The 18,174-nt window shown below is 37.8% G+C and overlaps 1 protein-coding gene and 2 pseudogenes across 3 annotated transcripts; 1 reads left to right on the plus strand and 2 right to left on the minus strand.

Moving 5' to 3' along the window:
- Positions 1–28: 28 nt before the first annotated feature.
- Positions 29–3,579, minus strand: LOC137743165 (pentatricopeptide repeat-containing protein At2g29760, chloroplastic pseudogene; annotated as a pseudogene).
- LOC137742385 (UDP-glycosyltransferase 71K1) lies at positions 3,369–9,651 on the plus strand. 3 transcript variants are annotated; one of them, XM_088680023.1, is made up of 3 exons: positions 3,369–3,850; positions 7,818–8,394; positions 8,604–9,651. In XM_088680023.1, the coding sequence occupies exons 2-3, from the start codon at positions 7,854–7,856 to the stop codon at positions 9,497–9,499; spliced, it is 1,437 nt and encodes a 478-aa protein (XP_088536149.1). In that variant the 5' UTR covers positions 3,369–3,850; positions 7,818–7,853; the 3' UTR covers positions 9,500–9,651. The 3 variants fall into 3 exon arrangements, with proteins under 3 accessions (XP_088536149.1, XP_088536150.1, XP_068338340.2); XM_088680024.1 differs by having other exon boundaries at positions 3,415–3,850; positions 7,813–8,394; XM_068482239.2 differs by lacking the exon at positions 3,369–3,850 and having other exon boundaries at positions 7,645–8,394.
- A 130-nt stretch (positions 9,652–9,781) lies between these two features.
- Positions 9,782–11,773, minus strand: LOC137743163 (pentatricopeptide repeat-containing protein At2g29760, chloroplastic pseudogene; annotated as a pseudogene).
- Positions 11,774–18,174: the final 6,401 nt, after the last annotated feature.

An 18,174-nucleotide genomic window follows, 5' to 3' on the forward strand; every position in this document is an offset into this window, starting at 1 on the left:
TAATCAATGACATAATGCTTATTAAGGATAGATGGGAACAATATGAGTAATATAGATCAAGAAGCTTCCAGAGGTTTTACAAATTGACTTCATTTCTTGCAGACCAAGAACTTCAGTTTATCATTTATTCATTTCTTGCAGGCTATCCTTAATAGCAAATCAACCATCTCCTGCAACTAAAAGTCAATGCTAATGAAGTTCCAATTTTGCTGTTAACGTTTTCGGCAGGCTCAACATTCCCATGAAGTCCAAAGGCCCGAAGAACAGCCCCCCATACAGAAGCAGTAGGAGCTATTGGCATTTTCTCAATCAACTCTATAGCTTCCTCCAGATTTCCAGAACAACCTAAAATATCGACCATGCAAGCATAGTGCTTTACACCAGGCGCAACCCCGAAAACTGGCTCCATTTGATAGAGAAACGTTCTTCCTTCATCCACCAATACAGCATGGCTACAAGCTCATAACACGTTGGTGAGTGTCACGGAATTGGGCTTCACCTTGGTTTCTAGCATTCTTGAGAAACAATCCAATGCATCCCTCCCTTTCCCATGCATTGCCACAGCAGCATTCATTGCGCTCCAGACGAACGGATCTCTCCTTTCCACTGATTTAAACACCTCAAGTGCCTTATCCAGATCCCCACACTTTGCATACATGTTGATAAGCGAGGTTGTGAGGTGACAATTTATCTTCATACCCTGCTTCTTTGCGTAAACATGTATCCAGCCACCAAGACAATTGCTCTCAATTGAGCACAGGCTGCCAGAGTACTAACTAGAGTGACTTCGTCAGGTTTTGGGCTCTTTGTTTTCTGCAAGTCATGAAAATCGCCAAAGCCTCCTTTGGCTTGTCACTTTGTTCATAAGACGAAATGAGGACATTCCATGCAGCAATGTCTTGACCAGGCATTGCAGCGAAAACCCACCAAGCCTCATCATAATTTCCTGACTGAGCATACTCATCAAGCATTGTAGTCCATGAGAAAATATCCTTCTCCGGCATCCTATCAAACAATCTTTTCGCTTCCTCATAGCATTGTTCAAAGTCAAGTTCTCTCCATTTTCATTCCTTTCAATACAAGAACAAACCCACCTCCCAAACTCCAAATCCACCTTCTTTGCGCAAGCTGACAACACACTCACCATCTCCTTAAACAACTCCGAGGCTTCCTCTGGACAATTCCCCTGTGCAAAAGCCGTGATCATAGAATTCCAAGACGCAACATCTTTCTTGGTAGTCTTCACAAAAACCCACCATGCGAAATCCAAATCCTCGCATGAACCATAGAAATGAACCAGAGAATTGATAATATCAACATCCGAACCAAACGAGGCCTTTATCACCATGCCATGAAACCCTCTTCCGAGCTTAAAAACCCGGAGCTCTGAAGCCACCTTGATCACAAACGGGTAAGTAAAAAATTGGAACTTTCCATACAGCGATAAAGCATTTCCAGAATTACAAGGATGCTTTCAGTCGGGTCGGTGCTCGATGCATAAGCGTGAATGAGGGTGTTCCAAGAGTAGAGATTTGGTTGGGGAATTTGGTCGAACACTTGGCGGGCATAGTCGAGGCTGGAGAAAGATGAGAGGGCACAGACGGTGATAAGCTTGCTGGCGGAGTAGGGGTCGAAAAGAAGGCCTGTACGGAGCATTTGGGGGTGGACTTGCTTCAGCTGCTTGATGCTAGTGCAGTGGTCGATTGAGGAAGGAGGTGGGTCGCTTGAGAAATGAAGGTTGTTAGTGGCGGTTGGGGATGGAGGGTTTGGTGGGTGACGTGGCAGAGATATAAGGGGGTGCTTAGAGTTGCCATCTCTTCTGTGGTCACTCTCGCACTAGCCGCATTCACTCGAGGTTTTTTAAAAGGAAAACTAATGAAAGAGTTTAAGAAACTTTGAGTTTTAACAATAAAGGCAAAATAAAGGGTAAAGTGAATAGTATCAGAATTGAATTTTTAACGTAAACATGTGGTTTTTCGTTAAAATGAACATTACCGGGAGTATTTTGTTAAAGTTCCACTTTTTAAATTCTTTGAGGCGGTTCGATCTCGTGAAAATGCTATTTACGTTCTACCTCGTAAAAACGTTCTTTGATTTAACATTAACTTTAGTCGGTTCAGGCTAAAAAAACCATCGGTTTCACTTGTTGAGCCGAGAATGCATGACTTATTAAATTAGATGTAACTCATGCCAGATTAATTGTATTTTAGGCCAAACATGAATCTATTTGAAGCGACTTATATTGTACTAGAGAAGCCAATGCATAAACAATGGATTCATTTTACCTCCTCACATAACTACTCGAGATTAGGGGGTAGGTTTAGGTGGGAAAGTTCCAGAAACGTTTCCATACTTTGTGCCATAAGTATTTCAGTTAATTTTCTCTTTAGTATTGAACTTTGGCGATATTTATTAGGTACTTTTAGGACCGAAGACTCCATTATACGATTATTCACTTAATCTTGTTAGTTATAGGTGCTTTTCTTCTAGTATTTAAGGCTCTAAGAACACAAATGTTCTAATTAATGTGGCTACACCTAATATTTTGAGTTTAGCAAACATAAGATCCAAGTAAATGAAAAAGAAAAACCAAAAAATCAATTCCACTTTAATAAAACAAGGTATAAAAATAAACCTGATTATGAAATTTATTATATGAATGAGAATTAAGAACAAGAAAAATCAAAGTCAAAGTACTACAAAAAAATCTCGTTTGAAAAATCTTTGTAATTATACTTTTTGACTACAAACGTTAGAATTGCCCAAAAAAAAATAATTAATTTAAAAAGTTTGAAAAAACTGAAATGTCATAATATTTTTTTTATATGTCAAAGTGATGAAAAAGAAAAAAAAAGAAAAAAAAAAAAAAAAAAACCTTTTTCACATCCACCAAGTTTGACTATTATTTTTAAAGGAATTTTAAAGAAAAACTTCCGGTACTGTTTATTTTAACGAAAAATCGTATTTTTAGACTAAAAAGTCAATCATGGTTGTGAAATCACATTCTTAGATTTCACTGTTATAATCTACATATTTGTATTATTGAGGTTTTATATTAGTTATCTAGAATTTATATTAATTTATTTGAAATTAGGTTTATTTAAACTAGTTACGAAGAGTGAAGTTTGAAAAATTATTATTTACTCGTTGACCTTTCGAGGTCACAAGTCACATTTTTGAATAAATCTCAAAGCCACGAGCGCATAGGCGAAAGCCGTTTGTGAGTTCGGATTATAACGGTATAGTTACGGATATTTGAAGTTGTTCTACTAAACTCTAGTTTTTAAATTAGTTAAACCCCCATCATGTGGGAATTTGGGCCGGGGAGATGTGAGTAAATTTTGGGGACCAATCAGATTTGAAAAAGAAAGGTGAGGCAACAGCCAAGGGGCAAAAAAAAAAGAAAAAAAAAAAAGAAGAAAAAGAAAAAGAGGGATTTTTTCCCCTTCCATTTCGTCAACACATGCACCCACAAACCCGACTTCAACTTGGCCGAATTCCGGCCAATCTCCACCATTTTTCAGGCCATTCTCACCCCTCCTCCACCTGCAACTTATTCCACAACCTCTCATTTACCATATTTGCTCAAATTCAAGGGTTTTTAAGGCCAATTTCGAGTAGAACCGTATTGGAGAACTCGGAGGTTCTCGACAGCGACTCGCCGGTTCGGTGAGTTTCACCACCCACCACCACCCTTAATCAACTTTCCTTCAAACCCATGAATAAGACCCAACTAGTGGTTAGGGCGTAGGAACACCGAGGGAGTCGAATTGAAGAACACCCACATTAGGGTTCCGACGGTTCGTGGCCAGTTTGGGGTGTTTTCCGGCCAAATTGGCATTGGTCGCAGGTATAAAGTTTACTCTACTTGTTGAGATCTTCATTCTTGTGAAATTTGAGAATTTTTGAAAAAAGTCGAATTTTCCTACATGTAACATTCGATTTATGAAATGCTGTTGGTTGAATATATTTTCGATAAGGTCCGCCACTTGAATATTTTAACAATTGACGATCTTACCATTGAATTGACACCAAATTTTAGTATGCTAGTGTAGATATTGTTTACGGACCTTAGGGTATTACTAGTGAAAATCTAGTGGACCTATATTGGTTTGATAGTGACTTGAATATATGAGACATGATTATTATCTTAATTTCTTATATTGGTATCAATTGTGATTAAGAATTGGTCTTATGAATATGATTTATATTGAAATGTGATTTTTATATATTTAGCCATAGACCTGTGCTTATTAAATAGGATTTGGCTTTTGCACTAATGATGTTTGGGACATATATGTGTTTAATTATCTTTTTAATAATGTGATTGATAATTATGATGAATGTTATGACAATTATGAGATTTAAATATTGTTTGATAATTATTTGGATATGATTACCAACTGTATATCTATTTGAACTTGGCATTTTACCTAGCATGAGATGGAGATGGAAGTCAGGAAATGAGTTAGGTACTTTATTAGATTTTTAGTAGAAATAGTAATTAAGGAAATTCCTTGTGTTGTGCTCCATCTAACTTGATGTTGCTTGATATGTGGAATCGATAACATGTATGTGTATAATTATGTTTAATGTGTGATGATGAGATTTCACTACGTAGTTGTGGTACATGGATGATTCTGCTTGGTATATTCGAGATGGGGGGACCATATGTATTCAGGGGTGATCATGCTTGGTATATCCGCAATGGGTGATCACTGCCTGCACGATGAGTTTACGTATATGGTCCTGCTTGGTATATCCGCGATAGGGGATCATACGCATTCTAGAGGTGATGATGACTAGTTGTACATGGTACATTTTTAGGCGATCATATTTGGTGGTTCCGTTGAGTGGTCCGGAACCCAAGGTTGTTGAATTTCGTGGAGCGGCCTAAAATCCCATTGTTTGGAGAAGTAGGCTTGGCCTAACTGTGTCACTCCAGCCTTAGTTATATATATATATATATATTTGTGTCAATGGTTTCTAGAGTCTTGCGAATTGAGTTAGAAAAGATGTTGGACATCTGAGTGACTCATTCAGAATTTTCTATGATTTGATTATGATTTCATAAGGTATGAATTTCGAAGATATGAGAATGATTGTTATTATTTTAATCAAATTAATTAATTAATGCGGCTAGAGAATGATTTTGTGTTTTGTCGGCTCTTAAATATGATGTGTGTTATGAATTGCGATATCATGATGAGACGTAATGATTTATATATTGGATGGGAGAGGAATCATGTTTTCATGGGGATTGGTTATGTAGCCTGAGTCTAGGAATTATATGTTGTCAGGTTATATTGAATGATTGAGGAATACTATGCTTTTCTGCTTGAACTTAGTGGAATAAACGTCTGATTTTGTGATAGTGAACTACGAATGGCTTAATCCCTATTGAGGGTACGTAGGCAGTCTATCAAGAATGTTAGATGCAGCCATAAGGTAAACGAAAAATTTCTTTGCAATTTGATTCTCGAATTGTGATTGCCATATTTCTGAGATGGGGTATGTGAGATATACAAGTATTTGGGTGATATCACGTGTCGATCCTGGATGTATGTTGGGATCGGGGCGTGACAACGGTACTTTTCACTTTACCCTTTATTTTATTCTTATCGTTAAAACTCAAAGTTTTCAAGTATTTTAATTTTCCTATTTTTTTAAATGATACAAAGAAATATGTCTGTTGCCGTAGTCTTTTCGCATCTATCACTACTAGAAAAAATGGGATGTGAATTAGTGGGCTTAAATTCATTGTTTGGGGTTGGACTATATTGGTTTTTACTTTCAGGAAAGGATCCGAAGAGGATTCTTTCCATCAAGTCCAATAAGACACACAATCAGAACCTTTGAAATTTAATCTAACGGCTAAAGTTATTATAATTTTTAAAGTGGATCTCTGTTTATAGTAGTTGGATCAAATTTCAAGGGTCTGGATTGTGTGCCTTGGTGAACTTGGTGGAAAGGATCATTTCCCTTGATTCACATTGGTTTTATGAGTAACGCTACACTTACCATATTTATATTATATTTTTAATAGAAGTATGATTAACCAATACACGTGTATCTCGTCTGTATTAGAAAGTGATATAAATATTGTATAAAAGATGTGGTAAAAATAGCATTTTTGTAGTTTTATTTGAGTGTGGGGGTATGTGACCAATCTTGCCTTAGCTATGGGAGATTTTTTTAGTGTTTCGGGAATAAACAGTGGGCTAAGTGTAATAATCTAACTAGTTGAAATTTTATTTTTCAAAGTTCCAACCAATTGTACTATAACAATTAGTGTACTGAGTCGTCATTTAGTGCTACGGTCAAGTGATATTCCTCTTCACTTGTAAGTGAGAGGTCTTAGGCTTGATTCTCACCAAAGATGAGTTTGAACCACATTATTGCTAACTCATTATGAGACTAAGATCAACCACTATCTTAATGTAGATAATATTACTTGTTAAAAAAAAAAAAATTGTTATTGGCATTCTAAAAATTTTATTCTCCACTCTAAACTTTCTATATTTGAAAAGAAAAATACATTTATAAAAAATGTAAAATATAATTTTTCAAGTACCAATAACACTTTTAAAAAAAAAAAAAAAAAAAAAATACATTGCGACATATTTCGGGCGTCGAAAAGTTTCTCCCCGTGAGATAATTGACAAAGTAAGCAAGCAATGATGTAGGAATTGACAAAGTACGTAAGCAATGATGTAGGGGAGGGCCATATAATATTTAAGTTTTATATATGTATATATATCCTTTTGCCGTACTCTTTTTCGCATTTTGCAGTTTAATATGTAGTTCAAATTAAGCATTTTTATCCAATAGAAGAACATCACTATATTTATGTGTGTGGTTGATGTCTCTGTTCACAAAAGAAGTGTTCCCCTTTTAATGAATTTTTATAAAGATAATGCAACGATGTGTCATCAATAGAAAGTAAATATATTAATTAATACTTAAATAATAAGTTAATTATTAATAACTACATCATTCTTTTTACAAAATTTAATTTAAATTTTTAGTATCTCTAGTAGTATTCTTTTTATAATCACTAAAGTTGCAACATCCTACGTGATAATTTCAAATGATCAATTGATTCGGTCAAACGCAATTGATGGTGGCAATGCAATATCCTACAGGATAATGGTGGTTAGGTACCATCTAGCCAGAAAACTAAGGATCCGTTTGGTATCTTATTTGAAAATCTTTATTATTTCTCAAAATATGTCTTAAGAACATTTCTTGAAAATAATTTTCTTTAAGACTAAAAAACTTGATTCATTTGTGATTTAAAAATTTTAAATCTTACAACTTAAACTAGACAATGAGATCTAAAAAGATGGAATCACATATCTCACAATTTGTATAGTGACACATGATGTACCACCTCTTGTGCTAGTCACAATGAAAAATATCTCGTAGGGGAGGGCCATATAATATTAGCACATGCAATCAATCCTTGTTTATTTCTGTCATTTAATTATGTATATTATTGTATTAATGCATAATCAAATTAAGCAGTATGATATAATTTCTCCGGTGTGGCGGCATATGCTCACTCTTTGGCCTTAGGTAGGTCAGTCAGTGAGAAAAATGACAATAATAGTGCGTGAGCAATGATGCAGGGAGCCATATAATGTTAAGTTTAACACATGCAATCAATCCTATTTCTGTACTCTGTCTCCTTTTCAAACTGTTTATGTTATTTGATTATGTATATTATTGTGTTTTAATACGTATTTGAAATTAAGCACTATAATGTATACTGTAACATCACTATATTTATGTGTGTGATTGATGTGCAAGGAAAGTATAAATCAGTAAGAGTGAAAGAACAAGTCAGAAAGATGAAGAAAGTGGAACTAGTGTTCATCCCAGCACCAGGAGAAGGCCACCTTGTATCAGCACTGCAGTTCACAAAGCGTTTGATCGATCGCGATGACAGAATTTTGATCACCGTTCTTGCCATCCAGTCACCCTTCCGAACCACTCTAAGTTCATACACAGAATCGATTGCAGCCTCAGAACCCCGAATCCGAGTCATTGATGTCCAACAACCTCAAGATCATCAACCTCCACAAGAGACGTACCACTCACCAGAAAAATTCATCACTCTTTACATTGAGGGTCACGTCCCCGATGTCAAGAAAATCATCACCTACCTCGTCTCCCCTATTGCTAATAGTTCAGATTCGATTCGTGTTGCTGCTTTGGTGGTTGATTTCTTCTGTGTGTCCATGATTGATGTGGCCAAGGAACTCAATCTTCCTTCTTATCTTTTCATGACAAGCAATGCAGGATATCTAGCTCTCATGCTCCAACTTCCAATTCTTCATGAAAAAAACCAGGTTGCGATTGAAGAATCCGATCCCGAATGGTTAATCCCAGGTATGTTTGTGACAATCACAGGCGCTTTTGAATGCGTGTAACAGAAAATGTTAAAAGTGTTTCTTCTAAAAACATTTCCAAGTTCTTTCTCAAGAAACAGTTGACTTTTTAATAAACTCATATGAAAGCATTTTTAGACTGCATTCCAATTGAAATGTTTTGATTTCTTGGAGTTGGATTCTAACGCTTTGAAATTTTTCGACAACTAGGTATTGTCCACCCGGTTCCTCCTAGAGTTTTGCCGATGGCTTTGAAAGATGGTAGCCGCCCTGCTTACATCAAGTTGGCTTCAAGATTTAGAGAAACTAGAGGCATTGTAGCAAACACATTTGTAGAGTTAGAGAGACATGCTTTCACATTGTTTTCCAATGACACCCGAATTCCCCCGGTGTACCCAGTTGGGCCAGTGATCGACCTGGATGATGGTCAGGCACATTCCAACCTAGACCAGGCACAGCGCGACAAGATCATCAAATGGCTTGATGATCAGCCTCAGAAATCTGTTGTGTTTTTGTGTTTTGGTAGCATGGGAAGCTTTAGGGCAGAGCAAGTGAAGGAAATAGCTTTAGGGCTTGAACAAAGTGGGCAGAGGTTTTTATGGTCCCTGCGCATGCCGTCACCCAAAGGCAGAGTCCCAAGTGATTGCTCAAATCTGGAAGAAGTTTTGCCAGATGGGTTCTTGGAGAGGACCAATGGGAAGAAAGGGTTGATATGTGGGTGGGCCCCACAGGTGGAGGTCCTGGCCCACAGTGCGACCGGAGGGTTCTTGTCGCACTGCGGGTGGAACTCGATCTTGGAGAGCTTGTGGCATGGCGTCCCTATTGCGACATGGCCCATGTATGCAGAGCAGCAGCTCAATGCTTTCAGGATGGTGAGGGAGTTGGGGATGGCGTTGGAGATGAGGCTGGATTACAAGAGAGGCAGCGCTGACGTGGTGGGGGCGGACGAGATTGAGAGGGCTGTGGTTGGTGTGATGGAGAAGGATAGTGAGGTGAGGAAGAAGGTGGAAGAGATGGGAAAGATGGCTAGAAAAGCTGTGAAGGATGGAGGGTCTTCATTTGCTTCTATTGGGAGATTTATTGAGGATGTGATTGGTGAGAATTAGGGTTTTAAGTAGTGGTTGTTAATTTTTTAAGTTTAAGAACTCATGAATGTACTAATTTTTCCTTGTTCTTATATGTTGATTACGAATTTATCAATTTGTAATTTATATGCTTTCTTTCTGCAATGATAAATCAAACGAAAGGAATTTGTAAATTTGTTAGGGAAGAGGGTTTTTGGAGTTTGTGACATTGAGTCCCCACATTGTCGGAGGAGACTCTAAGTTCAAATCTCGCGGACGAAAGTAGTTGAATAAGATTGCTTATGGAAAATGCGATTAGAAGTCTTTGGTTAATAATCAATGACATAATGCATATTAAGGATAGATGGGAACCATATGAGAAACACAGATCAAGAAGCTTCCCGAGATTTTACAAATTCACTTCATTTCTTGCAGATCAAGAACTTCAGTTTATCAATTATTCATTTCTTGCAGATCAAGAACTTCAGCTTTTCATTTATTCATTTCTTGCAGGCTATCCTTGCTAGCAAATCAACCATCTCCTTTAACTAAAAGTCAATGCTAATGAAGTTTCAATCTTGCTGTTAACGTTTTCGGCTCCAACTCAAGCATATGACTACACGACTTTTCGGCAGGCTCAACATTCCCATGAAGTCCACAGGCCCCAAGAAGAGCCCCCCATACAGAAGCAGTAGGAGCTATTGGCATTTTCTCAATCAACTCTATAGCTTCCTCCAGATTTCCAAAACAACCTAAAATATCGACCATGCAAGCATAGTGCTTTACACCAGGCACAACCCTGTAAACTGGCTCCATTTGATAGAAAAACGTTCTTCTTTCATCCACCAATCCAGTCTGGCTACAAGCTCATAACACGTTGGTGAGTGTCACGGAATTGGGCTTCACCTTGGTTTCTAGCATTCTTGAAAAACAATCCAATGCATCCCTCCCTTTCCATGCATTGCCAGAGCAGCAATCATGGCGCTCCAGCCGAACACATCTCTCATCTCCACTGATTTAAACACCTCAAGTACCTTATCCAGATCCCCACACTTTGCATACATGTCGATAAGCGAGGTTGTGAGGTGACAATTCATCTTCATACCCTGCTTCTTTGCGTAAACATGTATCCAGCCACCAAGATCAATTGCTCCCAATTGAGCACAGGCTACCAGAGTACTAACTAGAGTTGCTTCGTCAGGTTTCGGGCTCTTCCTTTTCTGCAAGTCATGAAAATCGCCAAAGCCTCCTTTGGCTTGCCACTTTATTCTTAAGACGAAATGAGGACATTCCATGCAGCAATGTCTTGACCAGGCATTGCAGCGAAAACCCAACAAGCCTCATCATAATTTCCTGACTGAGCATACCCATCAAGCATTGCAGTCCATGAGAAAATATCCTTCTCCGGCATCCTATCAAACAATCCTTTCGCTTCCTCAATGCTCCCACATTTCACATACATATCAAGCATAGCATAGCATTGTTCAAAGTCAAGTTCTCTTCATTTTCATTCCTTTCGATACACGAACAAACCCACCTCCCAAACTCCAAATCCAGCTTCTTTGCGCAAGCTGACAACACATCACCATCGTCATGTCATTCAGCTTCACATTCTCTGCCTCCATCTGCTTAAGCAACTCCAAGGCCTCCTCTGGAAAATTCCCCTGCGCAAAAGCTGTGATCATAGAATTCCAAGACACAACATCTTTCTTAGTAGTCTTCACGAAAACCCGGCATGCAAAATCCAAATCCCCGCATGACCCATAGAAATGAACCAGAGAATTAAGAATATCAACATCCGAACCAAGCGAGGCCTTTATCACCATGCCATGAAACGCTCTTCCTGAGCTCCAAAACTCGGAGCTCTGAAGCCGCCTTGATCACAAACGGGTAAGTAAACTTATTGGGACTTTCCATACAGCAATAAAGCATTTCCAGAAGTACAAGGATGCTTTCAGTCGGGTCGGTGCTCGACGCATAAGCGTGAATGAGGGTGTTCCAAGAGTAGAGATTTGGTTGGGGAATTGGGTCGAACACTTGGCGGGCATAGTCGAGGCTGGAGAAGGAGGAGAAGGCATAGACGGTGATAAGCTTGCTGGCGGAGTAGGGGTCGAAGAGAAGGCCTGTACGGAGCATTTGGGAGTGGACTTGTTTCAGCTGCTTGATGCTGGTGCAGCGGTCGATTGAGGAAAGAGGTGCGTCGCTTGAGAAATGAAGGTCGTTAGTGGCGGTTGGGGATGGAGGGTTTGGTGGGTGACGTGGCAGAGATATGAGGGGGTGCTTAGAGTTGCCATCTCTTCTGTGGTCACTCTCGCATCAGCCGCATTCACTTGAGGTTTTTTAAATTCTTTGAGGAGGTTCGATCTTGTGGAAACGTTCTTTGATTTAACATTAACTTTAGTCGGTTCTGACTAAAAAAATCATCAGTTTCACTTGTTGAGCCGAGAATCCATGATTTATTAACTTAGATGTAACCCATGCTAGATTAAATGTATTTTAGGCCGAACATGAATCTATTTGAAGCGACTCATATTGTACTAGAGAATCCAATGCATGAACAATGGATTCATTTGATCTCCTCACCTAACTACTCAAGATTAAGGGGTAGGTTTAGGTGGGAAAGTTCTAGAAAGATTTCCATACTTTGTGCCGGAAGTATTTCACTTAATTTTCTCTTTAGTATTGAACTTTGGCAATATTTATTATGTGCTTTTAGGACCCAAGACTCCATTATTCGATTATTCACTTAATCTTGTTAGTTATATGTGCTTTTCTTCTAGCATTCAAGGCTCTAAGAACACAGATGTTCTAATTAATGTGGCTACACCTAATATTTTGAGTTTAGCAAACATAAGATCCGAGTAAATGGAAAACAAAAACCAAAAAATCAATTCCACTATAATAAAACAAGGTATAAAAATAGTCCTGATTATGAAATTTAGGGTGGTGATATTCCCACCCTGGTGTCTTATTTCCCCACCCACCATTTAATGAAAATGTTAATAACATATTTATCATTTTAAAAAAGACTCTTAAACCCCTATTTAATTCAGTACTAAAATTTTGAAAAAACAAAAAATAATTTAAAATAATAAATAAATAATGGTGGGTGGGGTGTGATATCTTGGTGGGAAGAGGTTGGGAAAGATTTGGGTTAGAATGGACGGAAAGGTTGGAGGAAGGAATGGGCGTGTGCTAGATGAAGGTGAGAAACTTCAATGGAGAAAAAAAAGAATTGGGTATGAGATTTGCGGTTTTGACAAAAAAGGAGGAAGAAGAGTGGTTTGGGGATCCTGGGTCTCTGCAGGGCGACGTTAGGTGTGAAGGATGCGATGAATATCTAGGTCTTAGGTCTTGCATTTTCTTTTTCTTTTTTTTTTTATTTCTTTTTTTATTTATAATATTATTTAAAGATATATTAGAGTTATTTAAAAAAAATATTATGGTTATTTTGGGAATAATGGTGGGTGGGGAAATAACGTTTTACTTTTTTAATTTTCTATGGTGGGTGGGATTATTATGTGGATGGGAAAATAAGACACTGGGGTGAGTCTAGTAGAACTCAAAATTTATTATATGAATAAGAATTAAAAACAAGAAAATTCAAAGTCTGCTGTAAAGGTGACTAGATGGCTGACCACTAATCACTATGTTGTTCGTGATTTGCTTCTATAAAAGCAAGTCTTATGGAACACAACACATAAGGATGAAAGAAGAAGTTCATGGAAGAGTAAGAGAGAAAAGAGAGGAAAAGAGAAAATAGAGGAAGAGGAGAGGAGATAATAGAGAGAGTTACTTTTGTACTCTTATTATTCTAAATTATAATGAAAGCACCACCGCTGACCTGGGAACGTACTTCAATCACACTGACTGTAGAGGAACCTTGTCGTGTCTTATTTTATTTATTTCACTGCACATACCATCAATTTTACAACACGTTATCAGCACGAGTTGCTCTTGTGTCGGTGGAAAGAAACGAGAATTGCTGGCCTTATCTCAGACCCATGGAGAAATCACACGATTAGCTTGAGCTCCATTTGGCTTGCTGTCATCTTTGGCTACTGCTGATGACCTGCATGAGCAAGCTGGCACCTAATATCAACATCTTCAAGGACCCGAGATGGAGCATCTTCACCATGGCGCTCATCTGCCTTCTCGTCGCCGGCGTCGGAGGACAGGCTCCGTCATCCGCACCAATAAAATAGAGATTCACATCAAGGAGGATGGTATAAAACTTCTCTTTGATTTTTTCTTGGCTTTAGTTGTTGTTTCTCTATGTTTTGCAGAAGTTGCAGATCCATGAAGACGATATCATGGAGCTGCTATGGCAGAACGGCCAAGTCGTGAGGCAGAGCCAGAACCAGAGGTCTTCAGTCAACAGTAAAAGATGGGTGTTTTGAATAAGGTTGAGACAAAAGTGTGATGCTGACATGCACTAAAAGTTTATGGAATATGCATGGAACCATAAGGACAATAATAATTAAATAAAATAAAAAGGAGATGGTGCATCATCAGGTGATAAGGAAAGAAACTGATGAGCTTGATAAAATAAAAAATAAAATAAAAAATAAAAAATAAAAGCAAAGAAATTGTGCAGCATGTGAGAAAAGGTTTTGAAGCTTGGTGCTGACAAAAAAATAAAAAATAAAAAATTAACAAATAAAAAAGGACAAAAGGAAGTGGCAAAAATAAAAGGTTCTGATACTTTTTATTTACATGAATGGTGTTGGCTTAAAACACTTTCACATATTCTATTTACTTTAAAGCAATTGAGTTACCATGGACGGTTTTACCGCCTACTATTTTAAGTTTTCATTTATGTGAATGGTGCTGAATTAAAGTCATTGTCACAAACTTTATTTACTTAAATGCAATTTATTTACTATGGCTGAAATTACCACATATTGCTTTAATTTACGTATTGTATTTATCTTTTGTTACGATGAGTATATACAGGACCTGAAGTTCCTTTATCAGATCAGAACTTGAAGTTTCTTGATCCTTATCATATAAAATGATTGGACCCGAAGTTCCATCATGCAAAAAGATCGGGCATGAAGTCCCATGATCCTCAAGATCAGGACATGAAGTTCCTTGATGAGTACAGTAAGTTTGAAGTGCCGCAGTGCCTCAACTTAATTGTAATAAAAGCCATAAGAGTCTCATTCTACAGACTATTAAATAAGGACCAGAAGTTCCTTATATCCATACTCAAAATGGTTTAGCAGAAGTATTTATTAAGCGGATGAAATTGATTACCCGCGCTTTGCTAATGAAAATGAAATTGCCAAGTTTCTACATGAGGACATGTCATTTTACATGATGTAATATTAATTTGGTTGAGACATGTTGCCAACCATCAATATTTCTCAGTACAACTCGTGTTTGGGCACTAGCCAAACATTACACATTTACGAGTTTTTGGTTGTATTATCTTTGTGCATATTGCACTGCCACAACGTACTGAAATGAGGCATCATCGTGGATTGGGCATTGACGTTGAACACCATCTATCATTCAATATTTGCAACCCTTGACTGAGGATATGTTTACTGCGTGGTTTGCGGATTGTCATTTTGATAAGACAATTTTCCCGCCGTTAGGGGGAGAAAATAACTTCGTTTCAGAAGAACAATGAGAAAATATCATTCCAGAAGAATGATGAGAAAATATCGTTCCAAAAAAACGAATAGAATTTGTCTTATTTTGATTCATGAAGCAATCAATATAAAAACGAAGTGAGAATAATTGAATGATGCAACAATATGCAAATCAAATGCCAAATGCATTTAATGATGCAACAAAAGTAATGAAATCACATATACTTGCTGCAAATGTGCCTAGAAGAATTGATGTCCCTGTTAGACAATATAATGAAGCAGTAAACGATTTATCTGTTACACGCCTGAAGTGTGGCAAACCCTCAGACTCAAAAATGTTCAGTTCTTCGAAAGAAGAAGAATATGGCACTATTGAACTTTTGCATTCCCGAAGCATAACTGTAACATGCCAGAAGCATGACAATCGCCATATGGATATACGTCCCAAAAAGGACAATCCGCGGACATAGGAATATTGATGTCTCATGCATGAAGCATGATAGACTTATAGGTTCCAATGACTCAAATCCCGGAAGTGGAGATTACAATCCAAGCTCTATAACGCTTAAGAGGAGGTTATGATCCACATTCTCTAAATTATGACTATCCTGGAAGAGATAATTGTAATGCCCTTGAAGAGGCAATGGATATCCAAAAAAGAAATGAAAAGCTTTTATGCATGCGCATGCACTTGAGAATATGGGATCAAGAATTGATGATAACCAATGGTATTTTGGTTTCTACAAGTAGCTACTAAATTCATCAATGAGCTGTGTTGATATTGAGTCCCGTTCTTTTTTCGTCAACAAAATTATTGGCCAAAAATGGAGAAAGACAATTCTATTACAATTTTGTAAGAACGTGGAAAAATGGACCTATAAATTTGAATACAATACAAATAGCCAAAAAATGTTGAACCAAGGAGGTTACATATGGGTATTTGTAATACCGTGAAATACACTCACATGATATGACATAAGGTTATAAACAAGTTCATATGAATGGAGAATTATATACGAAAGGTTATGAGTCGCCCACATCATATCTCTATAAGTAAATCCCTCAAATATACATGGAAGCAAATTGCTCTGTATAAATTTCAAAGGAAAAATGTGTCATGAAGTGTAGAAAATCCCTGAAGGATTCAAATTGCTTGAAGTAAGCCCCAAAGGGTAAAACATAAAATATGTACTCAATACCAATGGATGGTATAATTTGCCTTAGTGAGCACTTTCATTATGATATTGTTGCAACATACTAAAATATCTTGTAAGAGTTGATGATATTAAATTGAAACTCCTGAAGAGTCAAGAAAGATTATAAAGTGTTGAGAGAAATATTGTCTCCAATTGCAGATCGAACAATATGCCAACACGAATCTTATCCGTGATATTTATGATATTAAAGAATCATATGGATTAACGATTATGAGTTGAATACTCAAATGATGTCAACACTAAGAATGATCATTTATCTTCGTGAGGGTAAAGATAAATTGAGTTAAAACAAACAAACAGGATGAAGCCTTTACAAAGGTTGCTCATGTGAAGCCTTAATACTCGGCAATACCCCAGAAAAGGGAGGCACTGAAGATTGATCATGTGGCACCCCAGTACTTGACAAAAAAAAGCCAAAATGGGAAGGCATCAGTTGCCTTCGGAATCTAGCAACGAACCTCTGGTGATCATTTTGAATTCGACTTTCGGATTCTTGAAGCTGGTCAAGCTTTCTTTTCATGCTCGTCGAGTATTTATTTGCAAGCAAGTGTAACACTCTATTCTCGTGCTTGGGCCCTATGATCTCTTGTTTAAAACTTGCCACCTTAGCCATCAATGATTCAACTTGGTGAGTTCGAGCAAGTAGGCGTTGGCCTATATTGGATACAGAGCCCGCACATTGAACACTGAGAGCCAAGGAGTCTTGAACGGCTGACTCATCAGACCGTTTTGAAAGGATTCTGTTATCCTTTGGAGTGAGAAGATTCCTAGCTATCAATGTAGCGGTTATGTTATTCTTCATCACAAAGTCCCCAACCGTAAGAGGACCATTAGAAGATAAGAAGGACGGGCGCCATATATTATCCTGACGCTGCTCATCTGTATCACTTATAAGACTCAAATCTAATAAAATGTTAGATGGGCAAGCCATTTTCAGAAATGATGAAGGAAAAATAAGGTCAAATAAAATCTCAGAAGTGCAAGAAAGGGAAAATTTCTACAGGCAGCAACTTTCTGAGCATACTCTTGAACACAATTGATGTCTCTATAAAAGAAGAGGCAACATAGCCACTTGTTCAGAGATCGAAGAGGCACCGCTCTTCGAATTTCAAAAGCCAGATTTTCCTGAATAAAGTTCGTTGGCATTTTTCAGACGCAATCTCAGCTTTTTCGGTATCCCGTGCAACTTTGTCAGGGATCTCTGACAAAGTTGAAAACGCGTAAATCTTACTGTTCTAATTACACCGCAGTTGCTGACAAGAGTAAAGGCACATCACTACTACTTGCTATTGAAAAATCTTTATATATGTCGACCTTCGTTCTCCATAATAAGGCAGACTTGTAAGAATACCTAACTCTTCCTCATCTCCGAAAATGCATATTCAACAAAGCATATCGAAATACCCAGTTTTCTTCCTCTCCGAGAACACCTCTTCAAAACCAGTCACAGCACAGCAAAATTGTCTCATATCATCAAGGACGAGAGCAAGAGTATCTCATATCATACAATCTCCCTGTCATTTCCTTTTTCTTTGTTCTTACCTGCAAAGATAAGGATAAAGAAATGTCGGAACCTCCACTCAAACTTTCGGTAAGGAACCGACTGCCTGGAACCTTTCCTGATTGCTTACCTAGAATTGCTCTCGAGTACTCATCTTCAACTGTTGATGGAGCTGGGTCTCAAGTCATCAACGCCGCAGAATAATTGGCCCGTTGTTGACTTTTTACACTGAGGCTGCCACGCATTGATGAGTCACCAAGAAGTCAAGGACCATTCAAATGCAAGGTTTGCATTTCACTCCTGCATCAGAGGACAAATACTATAAGAGAAGATGTCAAACCTGCATAGGGAAGATACCAATTCTGCAAGGGGAACATATAAGGCAAGTGAAAATGATAC

The sequence above is a fragment of the Pyrus communis genome, chromosome 11 (assembly GCF_041283825.1).
Source record: "Pyrus communis isolate YQ-2024b chromosome 11, ASM4128382v1, whole genome shotgun sequence".
NCBI classification, from domain to species: Eukaryota; Viridiplantae; Streptophyta; class Magnoliopsida; order Rosales; family Rosaceae; genus Pyrus; species Pyrus communis.

Bases quoted from the DNA above. Each gene is read 5' to 3' on its own strand.
- LOC137742385 (XM_068482239.2), top strand. From the start codon at position 7,791: ATGTGTGTGATTGATGTGCAAGGAAAGTATAAATCAGTAAGAGTGAAA. The intron at 8,395-8,603 runs GTATGTTTGTGA...TTCGACAACTAG, and splicing joins TCCCGAATGGTTAATCCCAG to GTATTGTCCACCCGGTTCCT.